Genomic DNA, 12,978 nt, shown 5'->3' on the forward strand with positions numbered 1-12,978 from the left:
TGTATGCATCTCAGTCCTACAAAGATATTTTGGCCTCCTTGAGAACTGTAATTAGTGCGGCAGCTAGGATAACAAGGAGGATTATAATGGCAATGCACATCCATTTCCTTGAGTTCCTCTGTATTTTCTTAGCTTTTCTGAGGGTCTCAGTTACCTTCTGGATGTGATCAACTGAGCTAGAGACCTATGAGAGAGTACATGTTAGAATGAAAAAACAGGAAGAAACAATTGAGCACTTCAATTTTCATCTTTAGCTTTAACCTGAGCTTCAATGTCATCCAAAATATCTCCTTGTGCATCGACTAAGACAGCCATATCCAAGAACATCTGAGATAGATAATTATAGAATTTCATGAGAACCAATGTAGAACTTTGAGAAGAGAGTTTAATTTCATTCATAAATTTCAAAGCAGACAGTTTAAGCACCTGCTGCAAATCGTAGAGTTTCTTCTCCAACTCAAAGACAGCATCTCGTCGTTCTTGAATCTCCTCCGCTGTGTCCACAATCTGGAAAGATTAGAGCAGTAAGTCATAAATTCTGGCGTGAAATCCTTGTCCAAGATTTCTACTGATTCAAGTACCTGTCCTCGACCGTAACCATGTATTGCCTTAGCGAAGATCTGCTCGCTATTTCCTGTCTCCATCAACTGATCGATCATCTGCTTGATAATTTTCATGACAAAAGTTGACAATTTCGATGTTGAAGTATGAAGTGAAGTCAAAGAAATTAAATGTTTTGATGGTTATATCTTACCTCCTCATCAGGTCGTGTTCCAGTTACTGCAAAAGATGGGTTAAGAAAAAGAAGTTCATTAACTGGATATACTAAAGACTTCTAGTGTTGGAATACTAACAAGACTGCGTGATTACCTGTGAAAACCCTTCTCTCGATAACCTCGCGGTATTCATCCTGAATATTCTGCCTTAGAGTCTGAAAGAATGAGATCAAAAGGAAAAAATAAGTTTAAAAAAAAAAAGCATAATCTTTATGCCCATAGATCCCACATACAATTTTGGTTTACGAAATTAATCAGTTAGTCTATGTACCTGAAATTCTGACAGACGTTCTTTGAGTTTCTTTTTCAGAGCTCTGCAAAATGACAAAGAAATAGCGAAAAAGTGTATGTCAGTTTACTTGGGTCTGTAAGAAGAGCTGATAAGTGTGAGCAGAACCTTTTGAGATGATCATAATGTAAAATATAATCTATAGAAACATGAAAATTTTACATAAGCATTAGTAACTTACTTACACAGTCATTGACATTCTCGAGCGATCGATCCCCGTCCCATTTTCGCATCCAGGTCTTCTTCTGTTGTCTATATTCTGCAGTAAGTGAATAAATTAGAGGGAGAGAAATCAGAATCCTTTCAGGAAAACAATCAGGAAGGCGTTACAAGATGGAGGTGATATTGATATCTAAAGCAATATACAGCAATCTGGAGGAGCTTACATCCTTGTCAAGTTGTTCTAGACATTTTTTGATCTTTAGAGCAATTTTGGAAACCTCCTCAACATCCTTCTCCATTCTTCCTTTGATTTCTGAAACAAGGAATAACGCGAACTTATGTAATTAATGACAGCATGATAATTTCATGATAAGAACAACAAGGAGATGCAATGTGAAGGTCTCCACCTTTCATAGCTGATGCCTTTGTCACATGCTGAGACTCCTCATTTGCAGCCTAAATCAATTTAAAGGATCAATGAATGAAGAGCAGATTAAACTTTACCGCCGCTGATTAAAAGAGGAGAACAATAGGTAAGATGAGCATTGTATGAAAGTAGTACCTGAAGCTTATGCAATTGATTGGTGATTTTCTCAATCTGCTTATCTATTTCTCCCACCTGAAAGTATAATTTTTGAGTTGATATAAATGGTTCCAATATGCAGTTCAGAATAAGTGCAAATGGATGAGCACCAGACCTGTTTAAAGAATTGTTCCATTCCCATATCCCTTGCATCCGGTGAAAACCTTCCAGTTTCGACGTCTCCCTCTCCCGGATAACGACCGATGATTCTCTCGAACGATTCCTGCAAACCGCATTATAGCTAATAACGACGGAAGATTCTTGCATTTGAATCATCAAAATCAAAATCTTATTGTCACTTGGAGATGATACATTTTCCTCTTATCGCCAAGATTGCAATTCACCGTCAAAAATCAACACAGAAAAATTGGCAAAAAAGATTAAAAAAAATCGAAAGGAGCAAAGAATCCAGAGATACCGTGAGAAGATTGTTCATCTTGATGAAGAATTTGGTGTCGATACGCTGAAAGATTCGAAGAAATTTGGGGCGTTCGCCCCTGCAAGGACTGGAAACAAAAAAATAGGCAAAAGGTTTTTTTTTTTTTTTTTTTGAGATGATTTTCTGTTAATTTTTTTTTCAAGCTATGGCAGGGGAATTGATGTGGCACTCCCCGCCAAAAATAACGGTCTCAACGGTCTCAACGGTCAGTAGAGACTTTCCAAGATTAACGTTCGTTTTACTCCCTCCTCTAATTTACACCGGATAAAGTGGGAAACTTTTTTTTGCAACCGAAATTACATAAGTACCCACGCAGAGGACCGCAAACCTTCACGCTTGCCATGTCCAATATGGTAATCTGCACTCAAGCAGTCAACCTTTCCTATATCGGGTCAAAGTCCAATCGACAAAATTACAATTCACCGCCTGCCTTTTCAGAGTATTACATTTACATGGCTCATAACATAAATCCTAAAAAAATTTATGGTCTGAATTGTAAATTCAAGAAAAAGCAGGTTGTGAAATGTAATTTTCTCACGGCCCAGCAATCAGGCCCATTCGATCCTTTTGGGCTGGGCCTAATTTGTTGGGGCTCCTCTTATCATTTTCCAAGCATTATTTCTATACCTTCTTCTTTCTCCTTTTCTGTAGTCAATAAGTATCATGGGCACTCTAATATGTATTACAATTATAAATTGTGCCCTACATTCATATATATATATATATATATATATATATATATATATTCTTGAGGTAGCTTTTGAGCTGCTATCCACCACAAGTGAAGCATGACAATCTTATCTTGCTTCCACTTGGCTACGGCATGAATACGTCCATTAGAGGTGGCCATTGTTATGCTTGCACTCACTTTTTCCAAATTGGTTCCTTGAATCAAATTTACCCACCTAAGTTAACAAATATGTGAGAAATAAGTTTTCATTTTATTATATGAATATCTGCCATCCGAATTCTATATTTTGATTTTGATATTTTTGAGATTAAAAGTGAATTGCAGGCGACAATGATAATAAAAATATGGTGTTATTATTATTATTATTCCAAAATAATTCTAAAATTTAAAAACCCAAAGGTCTCTTTTTTTCTCTGTTGCCATAGCTTAGCTTGTGTGGTCATGGGAGCTACTCTCCATTTCAACATCTCTCCCCACTGGGGGAGTGGGGTGACCTAATCAAACACAGAAGAAACAGTGAAGCTTTAGCCTATGAATTGAGAGTATATTAAATTTGCTACTATCCCATGGAGGAATTGGATGCCATTTGGCATTCCAAGAATGGAGGGGGTTTGTATTCTCAGCATCCATGCTGGATCCTGGCACTATTCTCAAGTAAATAAAGGTCCATGGGAATGGAATGCATGGAGTCTGCATCATGTTCATCACCCTTTGCCATGTCATCGGCTCATCCAAACAGTAGGAATTGTTGAGGGTTGATTTGAGAGGAGTGCAACCAAGGCAGACATCCATGCCCATGGGGCATGCATATGTTGTCCATGTCATTTGCCCACCCACCATCACATGAATGCTACACCTCATTTCCTGAGCATGCAATGACTAATTGAGGGAGGGAATTCTCTGTCTTGCTGTAGTCGGAAAGAGAGGAAAAAAAGAAACATCAAGGAAAGAAGAAGAAGAAGAAGAACGACGGCTTGAGGAAAGAAAAAAGGAAGATGTGCATGAAGAATACACTTAATTTTTTAAAGTCAAACCTGATTATAGTTTTCTTTTGCGCTTTAGCTTAAATCCTCCTTTTCTTTCAACTTTCCCCCTTACTGTAATCGTGTCCTATTAAATGGCACAGATAGACAAAGCAATTCTTTTTACGTAAAAATAATATGATTAGACATTGTACGTTAGAAAAAAGGGCTTCTTCATTTCTTCTTCTTCTTCTTCTTCGTCTTTTAGTTATTTCAATTTGGTAATTTGTCTTTATTATCTTGTCATGCATTCGTTTGTTCACTCATTATATTGGTAAGAATGGAAAACCTATCTTATCCTAATATGATAATTTTATTTCATTATAATCGTAAAGTTAAAGTTCTCTAAAATAATGTGACGAGTTTAAAGTTGATTTAAAGTAGCTATTTTTAGATAATCATGATATATTTATTTATATATTTAAAGATAATAATATTGTAGAGATGTATATGTGCCACCATTATTCTGTCAAATTATACATATGTTTAGAACGATGAAAGAGAAAGATTTATTAGTGTGAGTTAATATATTATATTTATAGTCGTAATTATATTTAATATATACAGCAAAATTACCTTGGTAACTTATTTTAATGTCGAGATTGAACATAAAAGTGATTATTATTTAACATATTTCATACTTTAATGACAACATTCCTAATTTAGTTAGGAATTTCATAATTTAATTGCCGCTGCCATTAAAGAAAGGTGAAATTCCTTAATATTCAATATGTTCATATTATTATTTTTATGTTTGGACTATCTAACCGTAAAATTTGATAAATGAGCAACCTATTGTTTCACATATTCGAAATCCTTGTAATATTAATTCGAATAATTTGGAGGGTCCTTTCATCTCAGTCATCCTGCTAATCAGTGTTTTGACATAAATAGACAGTATATACGTGATAGTGAGTTTGATTATCATGTATGTAATCCTCATAATATTATACAAGTTTATTCATACGTGATGAAGTTCGTAAGCAGGTGTTGAAGAGTATTAAAATATACATATTCAAGTTGACATGTAGAAAAAAAATTTAGAATTTTAGTAGGTTATCATAAAATTATCATGTTAAATGAAATGCAATAGAAGATATTCATAGCAACTACGAGCAAATGGTTGCAAAGCTACCTTCATGAACTTAAAAGGAAGGATCTTACTATTATAAAAGAAAATTGCAATGGGTGACTATGGATGGTGACTATGAATGCTTTAAACATGTATTTTGGGCTTTGAATACACTTGTATTCATTCAAGTAATATTTAGGACCTTGTATTTTTCCCATCGTCATTTAGAATCAGATCCCTTTATAGTCTTATCAATCTTCAATCACACAGCTCCTCTTCCTCTTTGATAGAAGGGTTTGACTTCGTCATTTTTTTTTATAGATTCACGTTTTTTTAATCTTCTGTGAGATTCTTTAAATCTCTCTTTTTAGTCTTTATCATTAGATTAATTCAAATTATATACACAAATTATAAGAATATAAAATTTCAAACAGTCAATAAGATTATAAGTGTACAACACACAAAACATGTTTCATTTGGTAATTAAATTGCAAATAACAAGCATAAATTTTATCAATGAACTATGAAACTAAATAACAAGTTGCAATTTGGTCAATAAGTTGTGAAACTAAAATAGCAAAGACGAATTCTTTTAATAAACTATGAAACCAAAATAATATGGACAAATTTTGTCAATAAACTACGATACTAAAATAATATGTTGTAATTTTGTCGATAAAATATAAAACCAAAATAATAAGGATGAAATTTTTTAATAAATTATGAAATAAAAATTACAGTTGTCACTATTGTAATTTAAGTATGAAAGCAACGTTATAATTGTTCCAATGATCCTAATATTATTAACGGGAAAATGGATACGTAATTAAACTATTCCAATGACGGTCTCACGAAATCAAGATGACTTTCTCAATAAATTGTCCCAAAATTTCTTACGAAAATAAAAATCAAGTGTGTTTTGGTTGAAAATTTTTCAAAGAGGAAAAAAAGTTGGAAGGAATTAAAAATAATAATAATGTGCAGCATTGCACATCAGGAGAAACTCCTCTTAATATATACAAAGGCTAAACAGGATAACTCCTCTTAATTAGTGCAATATGAACAGACCCACTTCACATCTGAAGCATGGATGAGATAAAGCACACGTGTTATGCAATAAGGTAGCTTGTTTGGGTTAAACAAGTAATTGGAACTCATCTAATAGCCTTTTAGCGTTAAATAATCACCCTGCAGTTGATTGCACTCCACTAATCTTATATATCCAATGAGGAGAAGACTTAGTTAGTGTCCATTAACTTCTCATATCATTGCAACAACTAACAAAGAGGATTTTTCTTCTTAAGAAGATTAATTAAGCCTAATAATTACACTTAGCCAATTCCCTTGACGAGGGCAGAATCGTCATTTCGACATTTGCCAAGATCTTAGACCTGCCCATGGTTACCGGATTAATTAGTATATTTATGCACAATAAAGTTCCCGTAAATAAAAGAGATGAAGAATTAAAAGAAAAGAAAACTCCACTTGTTTTTTTTACAATATACCCCCTATAATTTCCTCTATCTCGATCTCCTCCCTTTCCTGTCCCTGTCTCTATAAAATCTCTTCACTACAACTCTTCCCTCTCCTCACCTCACCTCTCTTCTCTCTCTCTCTCTCTCTCTCTCTCTAGAAATATCGAGATTACGCCATTGGCTTCTAAAGAGAGAAAGAGCTAACAGAAATGGTGAAGTTTTCGAGGGAGCTCGAAGCGCAGCTGATACCGGAGTGGAAGGATGCCTTCGTCGACTACCGGCAGCTCAAGAAGCATATCAAGAAGATTAAGCTGTACATCTCCACCTCCGCCACCACCACTACTATTCCCTTCTCCGGTCACCAATCTCGCCGTCGCTTCGGCTTCTCCCTCCTCGATCCGATCCGCGCCGCCCTCACCTCTCGCTTCTCCACCAGTCTCGACCATCCGATCCAGGTACCGATAGATCGACCGATCGATCGCCTATCCCCCGATAGCAATTATTTATTCTCACCGATCAATTTTTTTTGGATTCGGGTGGATTCCATTGTTCTTGGATCGATTTCTAAAAATCCCTTCGCTTTAATTCAGGCGAGTGTCGTTTTTTTTTTCTTTATTTTTTTTGGTAATCACGAAACAATCGTGAGAATAAAATTTATCTAAGCGCTTTATCCTACTTTTTGGTCTGCTCCTGTATAACGCTAACTAACTTAGTTAGACCGTCCATTTAATGCATCCAATTTTTAGATTAAGATTTTTATTTATTAATTTGGTGTTGCAGACTGATGAAGAGAAATTGCACGAATTGGTATTTGTCCGGTTAAGAGACGATGAGGTAATTAAGTGTGTATATATATATATATATATATATTAATTGGGGAAATAATTATTAGAAATAAAACTTTCGTGATGTTTATATATATATATATATATATATAGGTGAAGTCATTTATGGAGAAATTAAGTGAAGAGCTTGAGAAGGTGAATAACTTCTACACTACTAAGGAGAGTGATTTCTTGGAGCGAGGCGAAGCTCTAATCAAGCAGCTTCAAATCCTCTCAAAAGTGAAGCAGATCTTCCACGACCACCACCGCCGCCGTCAGCACCACCGTCGCTCTCTGTCCCCTCCTTCCCTTGCCTCTCCTGCGTCCCCTGCGAGTCTCCTATCTCGGCTCAGCTCCGACTCATCCCTCTCTGGTGAGCTGATCGTATATATATCTACCGAGGCTCATATATGAACTGATCACATAATATATATATATATATATATATATATATATAGTTCTGTCAAATGATTTCATTGAGATGTGATAGCAGAAAGCATGGAGGAGACAGAAGAGGCAGAGTCAGAGGGCACACCAGTGGCCGATGAGGTGATCGCGGTGCTGGAGAAGAACGGGGTCAGCTTCATCGGCTCGGCAAGAAACAAGGCGAAGAAAGGAGAAAAGCCGAAGATGGCGGCGATGAGGATACACATCCCCGCGACGACACCTGGCCGGACGATCTCAGCCGTCAGCTCCATGATCTGGGAGGATCTCGTCAACGGATCACGAAAGGAGGGATCGGGCGGCGGTGGAGATTACATCAGCCGGAAAAAGATACAGTGTGCGGAGAAGATGATTCGCGGAGCGTTCATCGAGCTTTACCGAGGGCTTGGCTTACTCAAGACTTATAGGTTTGTACTCTAAATAGACCATCGTATCCACCTTGCACGTGGGGTAAGTTGGTCTTTTAGTCCCTTCATGCAAAGGTTGCCATGATTAATTGGTCCACACATATTATTTATTTATTTAACGTCGATCGTCTTGCTATAACTTGTTGCAGTTCCTTGAACATGGTGGCGTTCACGAAGATACTGAAGAAATTCGAGAAGGTGATAGCAATTTCTTTTTAAGATAACTAGGAACGTGTTTATTCGAGTTCCCACTAACTTGGAGGCATAAAAGAATATATTATCTTGTTGGTAGCAGAATCAAATCACAAGTCGGGTAAGGTTCCAACCCCAAGGCCCCCCCCCTCCCCCTATGTATAGCTCTGAATAACCGAATTAAAGTCCCTAATGACATCCGCTTTGGAAAGGCCGAATTATTCGGACTGCTCGAATGGGATCTGTAACAGTTTAGATAACATCTCCACTAGTATTTACGCAGAACCCTACCAAAATTAGTCCTGTCATGAGCAGCACAAAGAACGCCGTAGCCCACAAATCAACATCGAACACCTGTCGTAAATGACATGTGGGCCCCACAAAGAAAAGCAGGACTACCCTCACATGACTCTGGAGGTCTTTCGTTTTGTTTGTTATAAAGTTGTATAGAAACTGAAATAAGCCTAACAAAGGAAGAGAGAGATACAGGATATATATATAAATATATTTATATATATACACTTATTCGTGCCTTATATCTAGCTCTATTCAAACTCAAATTGGATATATATTTTTTGATGTGAAGGTATCCAACCAACAGCAAGCTTCGACATCATTCTTAAAGAAAGTGAAGAGATCGCACTTCATAAGCTCAGACAAGGTAAAACCAACCATCCTCTTCTCTTGCTTCTCTACTATATATATATATATATATATACACACACACACACATGTCTTTTCTTGTAGTACTACTCTACAGTGATGATGAGCCTCATTATGTGCATGGCCCCATAGTCCCATACTAAATGCGTGTGTACCAGCACCATCCACCGTCCACGTAAAATATCATATATATTGAAAGTTGATTCCTATTCTTGGTAAGCTGACGGGTTGCTAGGAAAGCAAACAGAATAACGTAAGAATATACTCTTTTATTACAAGGGCACCATTCCTTAAGTCCCGCCACACGATCAAATGTATTTACTCATAGAGAAATTAGCGGCGTTTAGTCTTATGTATTTACAAAAACTATATATGTACGTACAGAACAGAGCCCTATATTATAATCAGCTTTTGGTTTATGAGACCCATGCCATATCATTTTCAAATGCCAATATTGACATCCAGTTAATTTAAGGAGATGCCAAGACACATGGTCTTAATCTTGAGAATTAAAAGGGGAAAGATACAAGGCTCGTTTGCGTATATGATCGTTTCTCATTAGCACCATCGATGTAGCGTCTTTAGATGCATTACTATAAGAGTGGATGTATGCTTAGGTACACGTCATGGTTAATTTCTTTTGTTTCTTAAATTGAGATAAATATAAAGAAGAAGATATAATTGAACAGGTGGTGAGGCTTGGGGACGAGGTGGAATCCATTTTCACGGAGCACTTTACGGGCCATGACAAGAAGAAAGCAATGAAATATCTAAAACCTCAACAGCCTAAGGAGTCACATATGATCACCTTCTTTGTCGGTAAATTACCATCCTAATAATAATATTCCCCATAATCAATAATTTCTTTCAAAACTAGGAATCGGAGTTTTTCTTTTTCTTTTTCTTTTCCCATGATTAATTAATGTGGAGCTTTCTTTCTGTTGCAGGTCTTTTCACAGGCAGCTTCGTTACTTTGTTTAGTGTGTACGCCATCTTAGCTCACTTCTGTGGCATCTTCTCTTCCACCTCCAAATCCGGCTACGTGGAAACTGTTTACCCTATTTTCAGGTAACCACTATGTCCAACTTTAATTTGTTTAATTCCGTGATTCTATCACTTTAGCAATTAATTACTATGATTATTAAGTGTTCTTCTATCTTTGGTTTCCTTAAAAGTTAGAACAATTGCTGAAGGCAAGTCTAGCCAGCAAAGGAGAGGTCTTGAAAAATACAAAAGTCTGACACGGCTACCATTTCTTCTATGACCATGTCATTCTCATCAAATATTCAAATGATTGATGTGGCACCCACTAATTGTTGTTGATTAATTATATGTATATATGCTCCTGTCCTTGTTTTCCATAATCTCTTGCAGCGCCCACTATCTCAATCAAATAAATAAAGATAGGCACCTCTTTTTACTAGTGTTCCATTCCTCACTATCCACTGAGAAGATTCGTTGGGAAATTTAATTAGTTTCTAATTAATTTATGCAATTATTTAGGGATCAAACAGCCAATAACTCTGTTAATGAAGTATGTAAAATGGCAAAAGCAATATAGATCACTTTAATTTTAATTACTTGTCTCTTTTGCAGCATGTTTGCTCTTCTCAGTCTGCATATATTTCTGTATGGATGCAACTTAATCGCATGGAGAAGCACCAGAATTAACCACAATTTCATATTTGAGTTCAAACCAAACACAGCTCTAAAGCACAGGGATGCCTTCCTCATCTGTGCCTCTTTCATGACCACTGTTGTGGGGGCCATGGTGATCCACCTCCTTCTGAGGTCAACCAATGTCTCCTCGCACCATCTCGATGCTTTGCCTGGAATCCTCTTACTGGTAACAAATCCAACCAAAATTAATTTGTACAGTACAATGTTTGTCAAAATTATGAAATTTTATAAATTATGTCCTATATTTTTCTCTTATTATCAGTACACCTTACCAGTATTTGTCATTCGGTCTTGCATTTTATACTTATTATCTTAAAAACACCATATCATTAGTATGCTTAATTAGTTTAATTATACATATTTAATGTCCATAAAACCTCTAAGATTAAATGAGAAAAGGGGCACCTTAAGTATTTTAATATAATTTCCGAGAGGGACGACACTTTCTCTATTCAGTCAATACTATGAGCTTAAATTTAAACTTCAATTTTTTTTAGATTTTCTTTTTAAACTCTCTGTTATCTTTCAGACTTTCACAGGATTACTGATTTGTCCATTCAACATATTCTATCGGTCGACACGGTATTGCTTTCTGCGAGTCATCCGCAACATTGTATTCTCACCTCTTTACAGAGTAATCATCAAATATTCCTTATTTTTATCATATAGTTAATTACTTACCCCCAACGACATTTTTACATGACAATTAAACGAGTATCAAAGATGCATTGCAGGTCTTGATGGTGGATTTCTTCATGGCTGACCAATTAACCAGCCAGGTGAGCCCTAATTCAACCATGCAATATGATAAGCTTAAGTAGCTTAAACCCAAAATTAGTGTAGTTCTCCTTACATGGATGTTCTGTTCCTAATTTAATGACTCTATGACACAGATTCCATTTCTAAGGCACATGGAATTCACAGCATGCTACTTCATGGCTGGAATATTCCAAACTGACCCATATGAGACTTGCACACATAGCAAACAATACAAGCTATTGGCTTATGTCATCTCATTCATGCCATACTACTGGAGAGCCATGCAGGTAACTCCTAATCTTACGATCTCATTTAATACTAATACTAGAGGCATAAGATTAGTAGATGTTACTCTAAAAACATAGACATCTGATACTTGCTATATATGCATACATTTCCAAGTGTGTTAGGAGATATATTGAGGAAGGTTATGACAACAAACACCTGGCAAACGCCGGTAAATATGTATCCGCCATGCTGGCGGCCGCAGTCAGATGGAAATATGCAGCGGAACCTAACACCCTGTGGCTTGCTGCTGTTATAATCTCTTCTACAGCTGCAACCTTCTATCAACTATACTGGGACTTTGTGCAGGATTGGGGACTTATGGACTTGAGGTCTAAAAATGCTTGGCTCAGAGATGAACTCATCCTAAAGAACAAGTCCATCTACTATGTCTCCATGGTAGACTACATAAACATTAATTTTGTGCTAATTAAGATAAGCAACACAATTAACTGGGTTAATTATGCAGGGTTTAAACTTTGTTCTTAGACTTGCATGGGTGGAAAGTGTGATGAGGCTCAACCTGGGTCAGGTTGACCATAGGTTAGTCGACTTCTTGTTAGCTTCATTGGAGATAATTAGACGTGGCCATTGGAATTTTTACAGGTGATTAATTCTTCTATATATATATATATTATGAATTATTTTAATGACATAAGATTAATGTTTGTTGTCAAATTGTATCAAATGACATGAAGGTTGGAGAATGAGCAACTGAACAATGCGGGCAAATTCAGAGCAGTGAAGACTGTTCCATTGCCTTTCCGCGAGATGGAATCAGATGGATGAGAGGAAATTAATTGCATGCCCATTAAACGTATCATAGCTTAGAGCCTCCATGAGTTGATGCTGATTTATGAATCCAGGGGACACGAAACCGATGTTCCCCGGTGCAGGACTCGGAAACTGGAGATTGAGCCGATGAAATAAGGATAATTCATGTGACCCGGAAAAGGTCTCAGAAGTAATATCCTGGCAAGAACTCTCCGATCTTCAATTTGACAAGATTGATGCGTACTCTGTTGATATTACCAGGTTGAATATTGATAATGCTGTATGTAATTGATTGGGAGAAGCAGTGAGAATTTGGAAGTTGTAACCATTTGTAGAGTGTAACTTTTGAATTAAAGGAACTTAATTCTGACTAGAAGTCAGACTTATTGATTCACCTGGTAATATTATCAGTGTTTCAACAAAGATTTATCTTAGCAAAAG

At 36.5% G+C, this 12,978-nt stretch overlaps 2 protein-coding genes across 3 annotated transcripts; one reads left to right on the forward strand and one right to left on the reverse strand.

The window, feature by feature from the left end:
• Positions 1 to 16: 16 nt before the first annotated feature.
• On the reverse strand, positions 17 to 2,592 carry LOC140774201 (syntaxin-132-like). Its single transcript, XM_073117097.1, has 13 exons — positions 2,578 to 2,592; positions 1,926 to 2,033; positions 1,790 to 1,846; positions 1,635 to 1,683; positions 1,452 to 1,540; positions 1,251 to 1,324; positions 1,048 to 1,090; positions 871 to 931; positions 755 to 780; positions 582 to 659; positions 427 to 507; positions 262 to 327; positions 17 to 184 (listed from the first exon to the last, which is right to left on the reverse strand). Exons 1-13 carry the CDS (start codon positions 2,590 to 2,592, stop codon positions 17 to 19), a joined length of 915 nt encoding a protein of 304 aa, XP_072973198.1.
• A 4,026-nt stretch (positions 2,593 to 6,618) lies between these two features.
• LOC140777441 (phosphate transporter PHO1-2) lies at positions 6,619 to 12,939 on the forward strand. 2 transcript variants are annotated; one of them, XM_073121554.1, is made up of 15 exons: positions 6,619 to 6,964; positions 7,290 to 7,343; positions 7,448 to 7,706; positions 7,824 to 8,184; positions 8,334 to 8,382; positions 8,963 to 9,037; positions 9,729 to 9,858; positions 9,987 to 10,107; positions 10,636 to 10,885; positions 11,249 to 11,353; positions 11,454 to 11,498; positions 11,613 to 11,765; positions 11,881 to 12,162; positions 12,233 to 12,369; positions 12,462 to 12,939. In XM_073121554.1, exons 1-15 carry the CDS (start codon positions 6,719 to 6,721, stop codon positions 12,550 to 12,552), a joined length of 2,358 nt encoding a protein of 785 aa, XP_072977655.1. In that variant the 5' UTR covers positions 6,619 to 6,718; the 3' UTR covers positions 12,553 to 12,939. The 2 variants fall into 2 exon arrangements, with proteins under 2 accessions (XP_072977655.1, XP_072977665.1); XM_073121564.1 differs by having other exon boundaries at positions 6,621 to 6,964; positions 7,827 to 8,184.
• Positions 12,940 to 12,978: the final 39 nt, after the last annotated feature.

The sequence above is a fragment of the Typha angustifolia genome, chromosome 2 (assembly GCF_048772165.1).
Source record: "Typha angustifolia cultivar Huaian chromosome 2, ASM4877216v1, whole genome shotgun sequence".
Classification (NCBI taxonomy): domain Eukaryota; kingdom Viridiplantae; phylum Streptophyta; class Magnoliopsida; order Poales; family Typhaceae; genus Typha; species Typha angustifolia.

What these genes read in the sequence shown, in the direction of transcription:
- LOC140774201 (XM_073117097.1), bottom strand. An exon ending in AAAGGCATCAGCTATGAAAG is followed by an intron (nt 1,541 to 1,634) that starts GTGGAGACCTTC and finishes TCCTTGTTTCAG; the next exon opens with AAATCAAAGGAAGAATGGAG. An exon ending in AACTCTACGATTTGCAGCAG is followed by an intron (nt 328 to 426) that starts GTGCTTAAACTG and finishes TATCTATCTCAG; the next exon opens with ATGTTCTTGGATATGGCTGT.
- LOC140777441 (XM_073121554.1), top strand. Translation starts at nt 6,719, where the DNA reads ATGGTGAAGTTTTCGAGGGAGCTCGAAGCGCAGCTGATACCGGAGTGG. An exon ending in CTGACCAATTAACCAGCCAG is followed by an intron (nt 11,499 to 11,612) that starts GTGAGCCCTAAT and finishes TCTATGACACAG; the next exon opens with ATTCCATTTCTAAGGCACAT. An exon ending in CCATCTACTATGTCTCCATG is followed by an intron (nt 12,163 to 12,232) that starts GTAGACTACATA and finishes TTAATTATGCAG; the next exon opens with GGTTTAAACTTTGTTCTTAG.